Consider the following 18,992-nt stretch of genomic DNA (forward strand, 5'->3'; position numbering starts at 1 on the left):
AGCGATGGAGCTGTGATCTATTCTAGGTTGGTGGGAGAGGCCAACCTCCCCATCCCCACAGGCTGATCTCCCCTTCCCCACAGGAACGATACCTGTCCTCTCCAGCCAGCTCGGCGGCAGCCTCCTCAAACTCAGTGGGAGCAAGGATGTCGACCATCCCTCCCCCAGTCAGCGATCTCTCGCACTTGTTGTGCGCCAGCTTGGCCTGTATGAAGAAGAAAGAAACGCATGTGATGAGAAGGGAGGGAGCAGAGGTTGGTTGGGATACATGTCCCCTGTGTGTGGTGAGCCCTCCCCAGAAGGGCCAGAGGATGGAGTGTAAGCAACAAGGTAGTTGGGATGGTGATGTGAAAGTCTCGGTGAGAGAACGAGTGTTGATATGTGTGCCCTGCCAATAGTTGTGTGAGATCCCTGAAGAGAGTAGCCATTTGAGTACATGATGCCATGATGAGAGTTTAACATTGGAGGGGGTTGAAGGATGACTTACCCTGGCGGAGCGGATGAGATCATTCATCTCTTCCTGCACTGGATGACTTTTTGGGCGCTGTTGCCAGCCATGCTGACCTGCTCCACGATGGCCTCCCAGGCCAAAGGGGTGAGGCTGTTGTGCTTCCTCCAACCATCCCTGGGGTAGAGAGTGTGCCTTTGCCCCTGCATCCCTCTTATTATAGTCTTGAGGGCCTAGTGTTTGCAATGGAGTGCTGCCGCCTTCTCCAGGCTCTCAGCCTTCCTCTTCTGGCTGCCAGATATCTTTGGTGGGTTAGAGCGAGTGAGATTGTGTGTTGGACTGGCCTTTAAAAATGACGCCCAGACCTTCGAACCCGCCAACTCGACGGTGGCCGCACGACTCAACTCCTGACCCACCAAGTGATTCAGACCACTACATGCCTTTGCATAACTAATGAGGCTCCAAGCGCAGAGTCGGGCATGAGTTCCTACCATTCCGAACAGCGGGGTGGGTGCTGCCAAAAACGCCTCCCGCTGCACTTGGTCTCATTTATGGAGAATTCCGCCCAAGATTTGAGCTTGAGTTTGATCTCTTGTGTAATGGGACAATAGCTCATACAGTGGGAGCAATTTCAAAGTAATGCACAAACTGACAGGATCAGGCACAAAGCTGATTTAAACCCTACCTGATTTTACACATCATTTAAATTAATGGCACGTAATATTGGGCAGGATGTAAAACTTGCATTCCACTCTATCCCATGGATTTCCCACCTGGTGAGTTAGTTTAAAGTTATCCCCAGTGTGTCTATTAAGTGGATTTTTGAAACTTGAGGCTAGTTTTTAATTAAGTGAACTTCCACTTGAGTATAAGGATCAAACAGTGGTGCTGTGGTATCACTATCTCAATTCTCAGGTTTACGAGTCCAGTGATTTGGAGGCAGTGTTGTGACACAAGTTATAAACCTAATAATTTGTGCCACATTATTATGGGATAAAGGCTGTAGCATGAATTTTTTTAATTAAAAAAAAAGAGAAATCTATGGTCTCTTTTGATCCTAGATCAGATTGTTTTGTTGAGTTCATTTGCTAACAGCAGCATCAATGTACATGACAGGTATTCCCTGCATTCATAACAAGCTAATTGTGCTTCTGTTGTCAATGCCTAGCTAAACCTTAGTTATTGACCCTGTTTAGAAATTGGTGAATGGAATGAAATTTTGCAGATGCTAATGTATTTTACTTGCTGATTAGATCTTCTGTATCTCATCTAGCTGTACACTCAAGTAATGAATTCCATACATTTATTGAATGCAGCACTATTAACTTGTAGCCTGAATGTAATTTATTATATGTGAGCTACTTTGAAATGCTTCTGAAAGATTTGATAAGATGCTATGTAAGTGTAGGCTTTTTTTCATTAATAACATTACCTGAAAACATCAAAAAAGTAATGTTAAAAGCACATTTCTGAAGCAATATTGGAGTTGCTGATGATAGGTTAGATAGAAGGCTTACTTTTGAATCTCAGCTCAAGGGAGATAGTTCAATACAATACATTGCACCAGTAGTGAAGAGCGTTCACTATGCTAGCAACCAATAATTTGTTCTTCCAAACTGTTTATGAGAAGAAGCTCTTAACGCAGAATAATGTTATTATGCGAATGCGTTTAGATTGCAGTTGTAATATGTGCCAGGATTCTACATAGGAACATAGGAGTAGGCCATTCAGCCCTTTGAGCCTGCTCTGCCATTCAATAAGGTCATGGCTGATCTAGTTGTGATCTCAGTTTCACTTTCCTGTCTACCCCCCCTAACCCTTGACTCCCTTGTCTATCAAAAATCTGTCTAACTCTGCCTTGAATAAATTCAATGATCCAGTATACACTGCTTCCTGAGGAAGAGAATTCCACATTGTAACAACTCTCATGAAAAATGTTCATCTCTGTCTTAAAAGAGATACCTCTTATTCTTGAACTGTGTCCCCTAGTTCTAGTCTCCCTCACAACTGGAAACACCCTCCTGGCATCTAGCCCATCAAGTCCCTTGAGGATCTTATACGTTTCAATAAGACCACCTCTCATTCTTAGTACTGTGATACTTAATACTTGAATACTGTGCTTCATATTTGTATTTATTTGTAAATAAGCAGATTACTTCTCTGTAAAATCTAATTCAGGTTAACGCCTGGCATTCCTAAGTAATTGTAGTGTAATGTAAGACTAAATTGGTTACTCCAAAGAAGGCAATTATTAATCTTCAACAAGACCAGATAATTCTTCATACCTTATCATTTATTTTGTTCTCATGCATTTCACAGTGGGAAAGAAAGCCATGGCACAGAAATTAGAGATTTAAATGCATTTTGGATGGTGATAAAACCAATATTAAATAAAAGGACCCTGAAAGTGCAATAATTGTTGCCTTGGGCATGCTAAAAGCTGGTAGAGACAGAGTGCAAATCCCAACCCCTATCTCAGACCAATGATGAAAATGGAGAAATTATGGTTTTGAGAACTTGAAGTGGTGTTTTGCTTCCAAGTAAATATTTATGCTTTTTTTTTGTCCTTTCTGGTACCTAAATGTCTCGTAAAAACACTGTTACTCAGAAAATGGGCTGTCTCTGGATATCTGTCAGAGTGATGCTGTTACATAATAACATAAGAAATTGGAGCAGAAACAGACCGTTTGACCGCTTGAGCCTGCTCCACCATTCAATAAGATCATGGCTAATCTGATTGTGGCCAAACACCACTTTCCTGCCTGCCCTCTCCCTCGTATATCAAAAATCTGTCTAACTCAACCTTGCTACGTTTTAAAACTACAGTCTGAACTCCTGTGAAAAGCTGTGTGTGAGACAGTTTGTTGCATGATTGCAACGTGTTGAAAACAGTGTGAAAAATATTAGAAAAGCCTTGGTGAGAGGGATCCTGTTCTTATTTGAGGATCTAGGGAGACCAGTATCAGACTTTCAATGTTGCTAAGCAAAGAGCCCTTGAGACTGTGATTAAATGTGCCAAAGCCAATTGTGGGCATCATATGCCTGGTACGATATTAGAGACCATCAAAATTGGCCTCCTCAAAATTAATAATTATCAGAGATGGTTCTCTTTCTGTTGTTCAACATAAAACATGGTCCTTAAAGCTCACAGAACTGTAAATTTAGTTACTATTCTTGAGCTTCCCCCAAAACAGTGAGAGCTCTTAGAAACTTGACAAGTAAGATAGCAATTGGGTGTGGTAGGGAAAGCAAGCACTTCTGATAGGCAGTGCTTCTAAAATGATTTTTAATAACGTATTTTAAGTCTGCATCCTTTATTAATGTTACCTAATTGTATAAGTTGTAAGGTTCTGTTCAATGGGAAATGTTTTTTTTCTTGTTCATTCATGAGGGAGTGTGCTATGAGTGACAAATAATTTTATTTATAATGCAGATTCAAAGTCAACCAATATTAAACTGATGAAGGATATTGATATAATTGATCTGCAAAAACATTTTTAAAAAATGTCAGGTGGAACTCTTGACATAAGAGGCACTGGTGAAGTGTGTCAGCACATTGTTCTTTCAACTCAGGGCTCGGATCCAGCTCCAATGAATGATTTCCCTCCTGTCCACAGCATAAAATTATTCCCAATTGCTACAACAGTGTTCACTGGTCAAGTTGGTTCCATTGGTACATCATTTAGTCTGCAAGTTGGACCCTGAGCTTCTGGTTACCTGTCATTTTAATTCTCTACTTGCTCTCATGCTGACCTCTCTGTCCTTGGCCACCTGCAGCGTTCCAGTGAAACTGAACGCAAGCTCAAGGAACTGTCTTTTTTGATTAGGCACTTTACAGCCTTCTGAACTCAACACTGAGCTCAACAATTTCAGATCCTAACGTCTGCTTCCATTTTGTTTCCCTTTTCTTTGCAGGTTTTGATTTTATTGCCTTATTTTTCACTTTCCTTGCTTTCAAGTTGCAGATGTTCATCACTCTGCCATTCATGCCTCATCTGAACAAACTTTGTTTCTTTACTTGTCTCATTGTCACTCCATTTGGCCTTGCATCATCAACCCTTTTTTATCATTTAATCTCTCCTGTTTTCCACCCTATCACAGACCTACCCTTCTGTTAATTTTCCAATTCTCCCCCTTTCATTTTCTTAAAACCTATTACATTTTTAACTTTTCCCAATTCTGCTGAAAGCTAATTGACCTGAAAAGTTAACTCCATTTCTCTCTACAGAGATGCTGAGCATTTCCAGCGTTTCCTGTTTTTGTTTCATGTTTCCAGTATCCGTACTACTTTGTTTTTGGGAAAATGTTCTATTGTGCAGCATTAAAATTTCTCAGCAGTACTCATTTCACCAATTTAAATAGAGAGAGGCTCAACTTTTGTTTACTTTTTAGTGAAAGAGGGAGTTTGCAAAAAATAATTAATGTGACACAGAGTAGTGATAATTGGGAATTAATGTTAAACTAATTACCTGTCATAAGTTAGAAAATGTTTCTGGTAAACATTATTTATTTAAGAGGATTTGAGTGTTCCCATCATTGAATTGTGACAAGGTACTAATCTGTAAAATGACATAATTACCATTCATTTGGGTCCAATTTTCACTTATTTTGCTAACCATTATAAAAAATTAAATTGTAATTAATTTGGAGCTGTTAAAACCATTATGCCCTTGAGAAAAGATTTAATTTTGTTTCCCTGAAGAAATCTTCTGAAATGAATAATTATTCAAAATTTCAGCCTTACTAATTAAAAAAGATTTTCTAATGCTACCTTGTTAAAAATGTAGTTACCGTATTTTTCATCTCCATATTAGAACTTGGTTTCATTTTATTTGAATTATTGTTGCCTGAATATATTTATTTATCTACAAACCTGAATAACTTTGTTTTTAAGAAATAAAAAGTAAATAAATAAAGCATTTTCATATTTCCTCAGTGCTATAGTGTAAGTAAACTGTACCTTGTAATAGGAAACTTATGAATTGCTGAAGCAAAAGTTAAGAATTTTCCATTATTCCTCTGAAGCATCCCCTATTTTAATTACTCCATAGCTGGTGGCCATGCCTTCAGCAGCCTAGGCCCTAAGATCTGAAATTCCCTTCCTAAACCTCTCCGTCTCTATACCTTGCTTTGTGTGTCCTAACATCTCCTTATATGGCTTGGAGTCATATTCTGTCTTAAAATGCCTCTGTGAAGTGCCTTCGGATATTTTATTATGGTAAATGCACTCTATAAATGCTAGTTGGTGTTGTTTGTCACCTATTGCGATCTATGTTTTTCTTTAATTCATTCTTGGGATGTGGGCATTGCTGGCTAGGCCAGCATTTATTGCCCATCCCTAACTGCCCTTGAAAAAGGTGGTGATGAGTTGCCTTCTTAGACCGCTGCCGTATATGTGATGTAGATACACCCACAGTGCTGTTGGGGAGGGAGTTCCAGGATTTTGACTCAGTGACAGTAAAAGAATGGCGATATATTTCCAAGTCAGGATGGTGTGTGACTTGGAGGGGAACTTCCAGGTGGTGAAGTTCCCACGTGTCTGCTGCCCTTGTCCTTCTAGATGATAGTGGTCGCGGGTTTGGAAGGTGCTGCCTAAAGAGCCTTGGTGAGTTCCTCATGCAGTGCATTGTGTAGATGATACACACTGTTGCCACTGTGCATCAGTGGTGGAGGGAGTGAATGTTTGTGGATGGGGTGCCAATCAAGCGGGCTGCTTTGTTCTGGATGATGTCAAGCTTCTTGAGTGTTGTTGGAGCTGCAGTCATCCAGGCAAGTGGAGAGTATTCCATCACATTCCTGACTTCTGCCTTGTAGATGGGCTTTGGGGAGTCAGGAGGTGAGTTTCACCATGTATACCAGCATATAATAAGTGTTCTTTTGTCTTCCCTATCTTCCAATTGAAAAGTCTTGGCATCACAAGTTGGTTTTATCTTGAGTTTGGAAAAGCTCATGAACCATGGCAGGCCTGATTCACACAGTTGGCAGTGTCTGTCAGTTGATAGGTTTACAATCACACTCCTTTTATTTATAGAAGATAAATGTTTCTTTGATGTAATCAGAAGCCTTTATGGATCAGCAACTCGAGCATTTCTTCAGGCACTTGTGCAATTATTCCCCTTCTGTTGAAATGTAACCCCAGCGTTTCAAGTCTCTCCACATCAATGCATTTAAGGAGAAGTTAGATAAGTACATAATGGAGAAAGGAATAGCACTATATATGATGGGATTAGATAAAGTAGGGCGGAAGAAGACTTGTGTGGAGCTTAAACACCGCATAGACCAATTGGGCCTTATGGTTTGTTTTTGGACTTTATATTCTATGTGATATACTTGAAAAGAAAATTACAGAGCTATGGGCAAAGGGCAGAGGAGTCGGACAAATTGGATTGCTCTTTCAAAGAGCTGGCACAGGTACAATGTACTGAATGGCCACCTCCTGTGCTGTATGGTTCTGTGAAAAGCTGTTCAATGGACGAAAAGTTGGAAAGCTTGAACAGAGAAATAAGACAAAAAGATGAAACCCCTTTAAAGTAAGGAAATGTTAAAAGCTAAATGTTGAATGAAGCAAGACTTGCTAAAATAAATTATAGGTTCCTACTTCTAATTGATTACACTGAATGTCAGTGGATAAATTTTTCTTTCATTTCTTCTTGATTCTAATGTAACTGCAGCTATCTACTCTTATCAACCAGCAACACTAAACCGTATAAGCTTTACAAGGATAATTACTTCTGCAGTAAGTAAAACCACCTTGAATTTCATTGCTTTTCCAGATTGTTAGATGTGTTTCACGTGTTACTGAGATCAACAATTTAAGGCTAATTAGTTCAGTGTTCTTCAGTATTAGTGATTTCTCAACAGTGACCCTTTTGTGCAACAATAAGTCATTTTAAATTCTACACCCCATGTGAGGTGCCTGGGTGTCTTTGATTATTCAGTAGCTGATTTAGATGGGACAATTTACAGTATCATGGAGTAGAGCTAAGTATCACATGTAAGTTTTTTATCATGTGAAAATTTCATGCTCTTCTTCTTTAGCAAAAAAGAAGAAAATGAATTTTAATAAGTACAAAACATAAAAAGCAAATAGTTTGCACTAGTTTCTTCCTCTATCATCCCATCCATGCTGGGCCAGTATGTTCCAGATGCCCTGACTATTCTCTATGAAGAGGGTCAACTGTGAGAATATTTTGATCCTTATGTAGCTAGAATTTCTAGTAAAGAAATTGTACTTAAATTTATATGAAAAGCTATTCAGTGCAGCTTGCTTGACCAATATGCTGGAAGCAGTCTTCATGTACTAACAATGATTTCAATTCAAATTTGTGCTCATTTAAAGTGAGGGAAAACACAAGAGAACGGAACACTTCTAATTCGAGCACCCAGTGTCAAAAAATATTCCTAGGTCAAGTATAACATTGCACAGTGTCTATTGGCCCCACAGTCTCAACCAATGAATAATGTGTCAGCCGATGAGTTGGAGGCAGATTGAGACTTACAGCAGGTCTTAAAGGAAACTGTGTTTTACAGCAAAGCAAACAAAGTTGATTTACAAAGTGGATTTTAAGATAGTCCCTACAAACTGCAACAAACAGAATCCATGCCCGAGCTCCTCCCAATAAATGCAGGGCGATATTTCCAGCAAAAATGCACTGAGCAGAGAATAGTAACATAATATAAATTGTATGTGTAAAATCAACCTCAGTCACTAAAATATTTATACTAATCCTGGCATGAATAATGGGGAATTACCCAATCATCTCTATTCTGATCAGGAATAATGGTGCCACTATATTCTACTACCATTGTTAGATACCGAATAAATCTCTGCCAAAATAACCTGGCTCAGCCTAAATTTCAAATGAGCACTTCCTAATGAATCAGTGTGACATGTTTCTATTTACCACACCAGCCATCTTGTGGCATATATCAGTGAAACTTTCAATTAGAGGCAATTTTAATGTTGTGACTATTAAATGAATACACTTCCTAACATTACTGTGGTTTTTAAAAAAAATCTTGTGTAGACCTTAGTTTTGGGCATTAGAAATTTCATTTACACAGGGAAGAATAGTTGATTAAAAATATATTTCTAAAAGCATTTTAAGCAATTGTTGGGAAGCTGGTGACAAGATTGCATGAAGTGACAAGTTCATACAGGTGGTAGCCGCTTAAGAATCCTTAATAGAAAAAAAATGACCCCAAAAGTGTGAAATAAATTGTGGCAGAATGTCAATTTGCGCAAGCAGGAGTAGGATACAGGTGTTAGTGTAACATTAAAGTCATGCATCTGTGCGCTTTTGATTTCATGTTGTCACATTTTTGTCACTTCTTTTGTGTCTACATTTTATAAATTCCTTCATTCAGATTTATAATGGGAACCACATAGTGAAACTTGACACTGGGCTGGTGCATTGTCTTAATTAGAATTCCGGATTTATTGACCATAGCTTCTAAACAGCTCTGCTCTGTGTGGTTCTCTACATCCTAAGGATGTAGAGAATTATTGATGTATTATTAGATTTTTTGTTTTAATGTTCTTTTGATAAAAGTGTTAATTATTCATTCAAAAAGCACTTGCATCAATAACTTGAAATATTTACACAGTGAAAAAATAGAATTAACAAAATTTTCAGAATGCTCAGAATATATTGACACTTAAGGCATAATGGAGTAAGTATCATATATGTTGCAAGTTATTGTATGTTAGAAACTATTTCCTCTATGGTACAAAACTTAAAATATAAACATGTATCTAATTTGTTCTTCATTAAGGATTTTCTTTGAATAATTTAAATAAAGGAAACATATATTGGATTTGCATATTCATAAATTGTCTGGCAAAAATGGAAAATTAAATTTCTAAGACACATGCTTATCAATAACAACAACTTACAATAATAATGGCACTTTATGCACTCACACTACATGACAATCCAGTACACTAATGTGCCTTAGAACCCATCAAGATGAGAGTAGCTAGCTTTGCCTTGAACAGGTTCAAGTTATCACTTTATTGCATAGAATTACATAGAATGCATAACACAGAAATAGGCCACTTGACCCAAATGGCCCACACCAGTGTTTATACTCCACAAAGCCACCACCTATTCCTCCTCATCCCACTCTATCACAGAATTACAGCATTGCAGCACAGAAGGAGGCCATTTGCCCTGTTGTGTCTGTCCCGGCTCTCCGAATGAGCATTTCGCCAAGTGCCTTTCCTGCCTTCTCCCATAACCCTGCACATTCTTCCTTCTCAGATAATCCCAATTCCCTCTTGAATGCATCGATTGAACCTGCCTCAGGACTGCATATTCCAGATCTTAACCATTTGCTGCGTGAAAAAGTTTCTCCTCATGTCTCCATTGCTTTTTTTGCAAATTACCTTGAACCCGTGTCCTCTCATTCTTGATTCTGCCACCAATGGGTGCAGCTTTTCCCTATCTATTCTGTCCAGACCTCTCATGATTTTGAATACCTCTATCAAAACCTCTAAGGAAAATTGTCCAAACTTCCCCAGTCTATCTGTGTAACTGAAGTTCCTCATCCCTGAGCCATTGTCATGAATCTTTTCTAAACACTCTGTAATGCTATCGGCATATCCTTCTCTTCCCTTCTACCCTGCGTGTTTGTCCAGCTTCCCGTTAAATACATCTATGCTATTTGCCTCAACTACTCCCATGTGAGAATGGGTTTCATATTCTAACTACTCTTTAGATAAAGAAGTTTCTACTAAATTTCCTACTAGATTTATTACTGACTATCTTATTTTTATGGTCCCTAGTTTTTTTATACATTTACACTTGAAACAAAAGGGCAAAAGAAGAAAAGAGAATGACTTGATATTGCATGATCACCAAATGTTCAAAGCATTCTATAGTCAATGAAATAATTTTGAAGTAAATCACTGATGTAATGTAGAAAACGCGGCAGCTAATTTGCGTACAGCAAAAGAAGGGTGTAAAATGCTGATTTGTCCTTGAAAGTGATGTCGTGTGGATGTTTTTCTGCACCGTAACAATTCTGTGATTCAAACGGCCATTTTCTCACATGGTTTGAGTTTGTGTTCATTTAATCCATATGCTTTGACAGATGTGATGTCATTTAAAATTGCCCGATAACAAAGGACATCTGCTAGTTTAGGCTAATCAGCACTTCATTTTTTTGTGTTTTGAAATATTGGGCTGGGCTCATTAAGCATGCATAATGAGACTTGGCTGAGAGCCCAGACTTTGTTGAAACAGGTGCACACAGGGGAAAGCATTGCTTGATTGACAGCTTTTTTTCTTAGATCTATTTTGTCAATGGCTCAAAATTTATTTATACAAGATAAAGAAATGTCAAGTGCTTACAGTTTATGCTATTGGTACTTTAAAGGTCTGGTTGATTGACACTTGTATAAGGGTATAGAAACAGTTTTTTTAAAGTAAGTTATGAATGGGCGCTTTTTAAAGCTTTGTCACACATGCCATTGTTGCTACCGCGATGCTTCCCAAACGTTTTCCCACTGTGACTCCGTTTTAATGCTTTTAAATTACTGTGATCCCTGAGTGAAGGGGGTGTGGGATGCAGTTTGATGGCTCTGAACTTGGTGCAAATTGATCCCCAGCAACCAGGAGAGAATTTCTCTGCCCTCTCCATGATATCAAAGCTTGCCAGCTCCTTCCTGCTTGCCAACTCTTCCAGTAGCCGCCTCCCTGGTGCCACCACTCGCAACATCCCTCCCACTCGCCGATCGTGCTTCCCAATCGTGCTTCCCAACTCTCCACTTGCCACTTCTGTTCCAGCAGATCACATGATAACCAGCTAGACTCTTGCCACAGGCAGGCCAAGGAGGTGTAATTCTATTAAAGTGGCCCATTGCAACAGTTCATTAGGCTGCCCCATGGTCGCTATTACAGTCTCAGACCTTTTGACAGCAAAATCATGTCCTGCAAACCCGCTGGGAAATCACGACCCACAGTTTGGAAACACTGTACTATAGGGTTCATTGGTTCTGTACAGTGTATACTGGGTAAGTAGGCATGGAAGTGCAATGAGTTGGCATGGAAGGTATGAAGGACTATAGGGGATGGGTGGGGGAGCATGGATTGGCATAGAGGGTTTGAGGGACCATTGGGGGTATGTGGCACAGGGGATAGGTTTGGATGGAGGGTATGGGGGCCATTGGTGGTGGGTGAGAGGCATGGGTTGGCATGAGATGGCATGGGTGTGAGGGATGAGAGCTAGAGGGGCTAACGTTGAAACAAGCAACTGGGATGAAGACCCAGAGAACTGAGTTGAGCCCATCTCGGCACTCGGCAGCTCCTGAGGCCTCTTCCGAACTGTTTCCAGGGCTGGTGAACAGGTGTCCAGCCTGCAGCTGCCCCTCGTTCCCCCGCCTTCCAAAAATTGAAAATGCTGCCTTTCAAGGCACTTTTACCCAAGGCAGGTGCACCGAGCTTGGAAATTTCCTGTCTCCCACGACCCACCTCTAACATGAAACTCCAGCCCATTATTCAAGTTTCTACTAAGTACTGTCAGAGTAGTCATATTTGACACTTTCTTGAAGGTACAGTGCAGACTATAAATATTGCGATTCTTTAAAATGCTGTTGTGTCCTTAGAAACTGTAACCAGACTAAATTGTTTCAGTGGATTTGAGTTTATGCACTTTTTTAATACTGTAATCTGATTTAATCCTAATAAACTGGAGTAAAATATATCTTAATATCCTTTTGTTAGCACCATATTGAGTTTAGGTAATGATTACATATTCTTTATGATCACGCCTGCAGTTTCAGATATTATCTGAACCCCTCATGAGGTTATTGTTGTGCACCCACTGTTCTCCATAAAGGCCAACAGAACCCACTCAGTTAGATTATAACGTAACAGCTCACTTACAGATATCAGCTACTTGCAATTATTTTTGTTACTTGGACTTCAGAATAGACTTTGTCAAACCTTAAATTGATTCACCCCAGATACATAAGACTGTCCACCTTGTTAGCTATGACCATAATGTAACTAAGCATGTTATTATTTCATATTCAGAGATGCGCAAACAAGTGAACAGTGCAGAGTTGAAGAATCAACGATTGAAGGAAGTATTCCAGAAGAAGATTCAGGAATTCCGAGCTGTCTGCTACACCCTGACAGGTTACAAGATAGACGTCACTACAGAGAACCAGTACAGGCTGTCATCAATGTATGCGGAACACCAGGATGACTACCTAATGTTCAAGGTAAGAGCACAATGAAGGAGGGCGAACACAACTTTGGTAGAAATGTTTACATTTGAGAGAATGTTATTTATTACTCATGCTCAGCAGACTTATTTCCAGCTGAGTTTAACCATGCTTACTTCCAGATATTGGATTTAATTTCTAACCAGGATTCTTTGTTTAAGGTTCTCTCTGTATTGATTTTAACTGCTCTGTGACATTCAGTGACATGTTGTAGCACCATGAGATAGCTGCATGCATTTTGATTAGTCCCAAGATTGCATTTCATTCTAATGCAGCATTCATGTTCCTGATGAGTTTCATAGATTCTTGGCTGGATAGCTCTATGAGATAACTTCAAACAATCATCAGTCATTCCCCACAGAGTAACTCAAGACATTAACCGTTTTATTATTGATTATAGTAAATGGTAATATTGTCAGTCTTGTAATGCTTCCCTTGGTGGACAGAATCAAGGGACATATGTCCAAGCAATGTTAGTACTTGGTATCCATGGTAGCCTAATGGTTACTGATGTTAAGCCTTGCAGAATGCTGGAGCACGTGGATAAGAATTACTAATATTAAGAAAAGATTTTTTTTTTAAAGTGCAGAGATGAGTTAGAAGAGTTAAACACTGAAGCAGAGTCCCACATCAGGAAGAAAAAAAATCCCAATTGCCATGAGTACAGCTCACATGAATTGAATGAGGAATAGCATTGGGTCAGTGAGGAAGACCATGACCATACATTCTGTCGTATTGCCAAAGGAAGGTGGTTTAAAGGTACAATGTCCCTCTGAAATGAAAGTAGTAAAATCAAGAAGCAAGTGGTTAGGATCTGCAATGCACTGCCCGAGAATGTGGTGATGGCAGGTTCAATCAAGGTATTCAAGAGGGAATTGGAATATTTTCTGAAAACAAAGTATGTGCAGGACAATGTGGAGAAGGCAAGGGAATTGCATTAGGTGAACTGCTCCTTCAGAGAGCTGGCACAGTTATGACAGGCTGAATGGCTGACTTCTGTGCTGTAACCATTCTGTGAAGTGAGAAAATAATGACTGTATTTAAATCTTACAAGTTCCTTTGCTGGACCGCTTACTTTGTTTGTAGATCACTGGGCACTACACATCCTCTTCTAACTCTGAAGATCTGCGATAGGCTTGTATGTACATTTTCTTCATGAACTTCTGAAATTGGCTGATGGAATTACAATTGAACTGGGAAAAGAATTAAGCTGTATTTTCCTCCCTCCAGTAGATGGGAGTGAAATGGAACAGACTTACTTAATGTAGCAGGGCAACCAAGAACTGATCAAACTGACATCAGATCTTCCAGTCAGTGGCGATGCTGAGGATATCCCCCTGGTTGCAAAGATAATCATGTAGTTCCTTTTTGCGTCCTTGCGCATCAATGATGCTTCAGCGCAGCCATCTACGGGGAGCACTGGCGAAGAGGAACAACGCAGCCCCCTTTTTACAACATCAGTTGCCATATTCAGATAAGTGTTTAAAGATCTTAAAGGGTTTTAGTGGAGTGAGTGAAGGGTCAGTTGGGTGGTGGGTTGAGTTCCGCTGCTAATCACTGAGTTACACCAGAGATTACACTGTGTAACAGCTCCAGGGTGAGAATCTGGGTACGTTGCGCATATCTAGCCCAAGTTCCATTTGTGGCGGGTACTGGGCAGCGCAAACCAGCCCACTTCCCGGGCAATCCCCATGCATATGCACAGGTCAGGTCTTCTAATGGGTCCCACAGCACAACAGCGGCAAGATGTCGCAACAATCAGGGCTGTTGGCTTTGGAAGATCCGGCCCAGTGTATAGAGTTGGGTGATTATCTGTACAGCAATAATCTACTAAGCAGTCAACATATTCAGAAAGGGAAGATTGTGCCTGACCAACCTCCTTGGACATTTTGAGCAAGTGATTTCCTGTGTGGATTGTAGAAAACCTTATAGCATGGTGTATCCCTACTTCAAAAAAAATATGACAAAGTGCTACAAAAGACTGTTGATTGCGTTCAAAGTTGCTAGGATTAAGGGTAAATTCTGAGGAATGGAAAACAAAATGGTTAAAATAAAAGGATAGTTAATTTGAGGAGGCAACTCGGGAAATACAAAATTACTTGGAAAAAATATAAGTGGACAGAACATAGCAGATGAAATTTATTCTGTTTAAGTGTAAAGCAGTGCATGAAGGAAGAAAAAATTGATAATGCATACTCCATGAATGTTGTCAAAAAAAATAAGAATACAAACAATCACATTTCTTCACTGTGCTACTAGAACTACGCTGACTGCTTAAAGCTGATACCAAGATTTTCATTCCCCTTTCATATTTCAGTATGTGTAGAATAACAGGCAAGAACCTACATTTCACCATACCATGAATATAGAATTGAGACTCCAATGCACTGTGCCAGCAAATATGTACAAATAAATTACACTTGGACTTGGTTGTCCCATGCTTAACTAAACAAATATTATAATTGAACTCTTGAGAACAATGTGGTCAACTCAGAAGTGTCATACACGGCAGCTGTGCATCCTTTTCTCTCAATATTGTCAAACTAATAGGTTTTTCACTCCTGCTTCTCTTCAAAATTTTCAAGTTCTTTTACTCCACTGTGAAATTTGTAACTTGGTGAGTAGCAGACCAATTATTGCACCTCAGTCAGAAGGAGCATCTCTGTTGGGAAACATTTAATGAGCTCACCAAACAACTTAAATCCAGTTTCTTTTAGTGCTCTGCTAATTAGTTTGCACTGTTAAAGAGTTTCATGTTTTCATCCACACTTAGTGGTTCTGGCAACTTCTTTCTGTAGTCTAACGGAGTGAATCCTGTAATAAATACATGTTCAGCTGTGTGCTTTTGAATGTTTGCACAGGATTATAATGAATTCTATAATTGCACAGATGACTTCTCAAGCTGTGATAGGAATGATGTCATTGTGTCTCAGCTCCTGCCTAACCTTTTCTTTCTGAAAGATTCTTCAGTGTAACTGAAAAACCATTGAAAATTGGTGTCAAATGAAGTGAAGCTAACACGATTGTTTGATCAGATTTTTGCATAACCTCAAATACTGCCGAACAATACTTTCAGTAGTGTTCAAGCAGAACATTGGCACAGTTTTGCACTCAGCTTATCACCTAATGCAAAGGAATCACTGAGAGGGTGCCATAAATATCAGATATTCACTAATAAATTCAATAAGGAACTCAGGAGAATCATCTTAACCAGAGCGTGGTTAGAATTTGGAACTCGCTACATCATAGACTAGTTGAAGCAAATAATATAGATGCATTTTGCAGGAAGTTAGATAAACACGTGAGGGAGAAAGGCTATGCTGACAGGTTTAGATGAAGTGGGGAGGGGGAGCCTTGTGCTGTAGATTCTATGCAATTCTGTCCTTTGGATCAACTAAGTTTAAAAAGGTGTAGCATGGGAAGCTAAATGCACTCTCACAAATGTGGGCTACAAATGTGCACTTGGATATAGGCTATCCACTTCAACAGTGTAAACAGGTGTGCTTGAACTCTCATCAGAAATGGCCCTTAATTGAGTTTGTAAAACCCCTCCTTCAGTTCTATATAGCACCCCATCATCAGGAAACTTTACTGCAACAGCAATTAAACTTCTCTGCAGCAGCATTTGAGACACCAAGGAATGGGCCTTGCCATGACTGTAGCCAGTTGTAAAGAAATGAGGCTGCCCCATTCTGGAGCTTCAAAAAAGAAAACCTTGCATTTATATAGCACCTTTCATGACCACCAGACATCCCAAAGCACTTTACTGCCAATGAAGTACTTTTGAAGTGCAGTCACTTGTAAGAAATGTGGCATCCGATTTAGCAGAGCAAACTAAAATCAATTGCTTATCTATCTTTCACTTCAATGCACTTAGACTATTCACCTCAACTATTTCATCTGGTACCATGTTCCACATTGTAACCACTCTCTGGGCAAAGAAGTTTCACTGAATTCCTCATAGAGTGTTGCTGTGCATGCAGCGACTGCTGCTTGTGTAAACAGCAGCAATAACTACACATTAGAAAATGTTTTATTGCACATGAAACACTTGGGATGTGATGTAACTGATATGGCACCAACTAATTGCACAAAGAGGATTTTTCCCTCGTCAGGCGGGCCTGGGAATGGCCACGAGACTGACTGCCACCCGTGATTGGGCTCCGACCGCGACTTCACACTGGCTGGCCAACTAACAGCCAGCCAGCGTGAAAGGCGTGCTAACAGCCTCAGCGCTGCCGGGTGAGGGAGGGAGGAGTGCGAGCGCTGAAGTGTGCACATGCACGGGGGAGTGCACACTGACAGCTCCCTGAAGGCACAGAGCTGCCTCGGGGTGCTGAAGGATTTTAAAATGAAAAATAAACTTTTTACATACGATATAAGCATGTCCCCACATGTCACTCAGTCACGTGAAGAGGGATATATAAAAAAGATGTTAAAACATTTTTATTGTTTTTTCAGTAAGCGTTGGAAACCTCATCCTGCCCGTGGATGAGGTTTTGTTAAAACGCAAAGGCCGCTTGGCTTATTCGCCCACGAAAATTGCAACTTAATTACTTAAGGGCTTTAATAGGCCTCTTAATTGTCAGCGAGTGTGCTGCCGCCTCTTGCATGCGCCCGTCAACCAAATGATCACGAGAGTGCGTGATGGCATCGGGCCACTCGCCTGACATCGTCGTGCACTATTTCACTCCCATTCAGGTCGGGTGCGCACCTGCCTGCGGGACAAAAAAATTCCTGCCCCATGTTCTTTCTCACTGCCTTGACTGGAATGCTGCATTAATCTGGGTCATGACTCTTTGATGATATTAAAGAGCACTGTTGTGTAAGATCTCTACTGGGGAGGTATGAGGTGTTACAAAACCTCAACAGTTGACTCCCGAAACAAAAAATTCTTCAGTAAGACAAAGGCAACAGCATTTTTCATGGTATGTTATTCATGTTCTTCTCTCCTGTGCTCCCATGTATCATGTAGCTAAGAAAATACTTTCCATTGCTAATCAAGTATATTTCTCATCGCCTCCATTTCTGGCTTTTTGCACTTTTCTGATTTTCATTGCTCTACCATTGCCTTCAGCTGCCTCGGCACTGAACTCTGATATTCCCTCCTAGACCTTTCAGCTATCTTCTTCTCACGCCTCATTTAAGACACACCTTAAAACCTACCTCTGTGGCCAAGAATTTTGTCACCATCCTAATATTTTCTTCTGTGGCTCAGTGTCAATTTTTGTCTGATTATGCCCCTATGAAATGTGTTGGAACATTTTACTATGTGGAAGTCACTTTTTAAATGCATGGCGTTATATAACCAGCAGTTAAGTAGAAATGTGAAAACAGGTGTGCGTGACTATTCCTTTCCTCCCTCACTGTAGGAAAGCATAGTTCTGCTCACTACCTCCCTAAAACTAGTTTAGACTAGGAATTGTCTGTCTGCACTGTTGACGCAATTTTCACTTTCTATAGAAGACTTAATTTACAAAAAAAATGCTCATCAGTTTACAGCGTGGAGAACCACGTGAACATTGAACAGGAGGAAGAGCACCAAATAAAAGGTTAGGAAGAAAGGCTTGGAACGCATCATCGGAGAGCAGGGCTCTTGGTTTGTTACTTTTAAGAGATGTTAGCAGTTCAGAGGGAGGATCAGTAACCAAAACATGATCAGAAGGTGGGAGAAGGAATTTAGGAGTAAGTATGTGAATTTGGAGAAACAAGTTGTGTCTTACTGCAAGGCATAAGTTAATGATACTGCAATCAATCATCCTCTCTTTGTCATATTTGTTGAAAATATAAATGTTCTAAAATGAACCCATGAAAATGAAATCATCGCAACTCATATAACAACACAGATCATAATATCACCATGGCATCACCCATATACTGATGTATTGTATGTACAATCTGACACCTGTCTTTCCTAATAAATTATACCAGTGCAGCAGTTCATTTTGGTTTGGTTTTTATTTGCTGTTGAATAAATGTCTTTTTTCCTTTTTCTTTCCCTGAGCTATACTTTTACCAGGAAAGCTGTTCATAACCAGATTTTTTGCACAGATTCACTTCCTTCAGTGAAATGAGTGTTGTATGTGATCATTCCTTCTACAATTTATTCCTGCCTCTTTTATTATGTTACTTCTAAGGACATCAATTAGTTTGGTGACTCTAATCCTCAGTCCACAAAATATAATGACTTCCCCTTGCTCCCACTTGAGTATCAACTGAAAAACATTCCGCTGAATTGGATTCATCTGTACAGAACTGAAGCTGCATCCGATTTAGTTTCAGTTTCAAAGAAAAAAATTGTTCTAAAAGATG

General features: G+C 39.8%; 1 protein-coding gene across 3 annotated transcripts in view; it reads left to right on the forward strand.

Moving 5' to 3' along the window:
- Positions 1-18,992, forward strand: part of mad1l1 (mitotic arrest deficient 1 like 1) — a 1,010,048-nt gene that overhangs the window by 662,095 nt on the left and 328,961 nt on the right. For 2 of the 3 annotated variants that reach the window (XM_078558544.1, XM_078558545.1), the window contains exon 17: positions 12,487-12,677. In XM_078558544.1, coding sequence (XP_078414670.1) covers positions 12,487-12,677 — 191 coding nt within the window. Of the gene's footprint in view, positions 1-12,486; positions 12,678-13,766; positions 13,830-18,992 lie in introns of those variants that run through there. The other variant, XM_078558546.1, reaches the window with a different exon arrangement.

Source organism: Cetorhinus maximus, chromosome 15 (genome assembly GCF_964194155.1).
Source record: "Cetorhinus maximus chromosome 15, sCetMax3.hap1.1, whole genome shotgun sequence".
In the NCBI taxonomy this organism is placed as follows: Eukaryota; Metazoa; Chordata; class Chondrichthyes; order Lamniformes; family Cetorhinidae; genus Cetorhinus; species Cetorhinus maximus.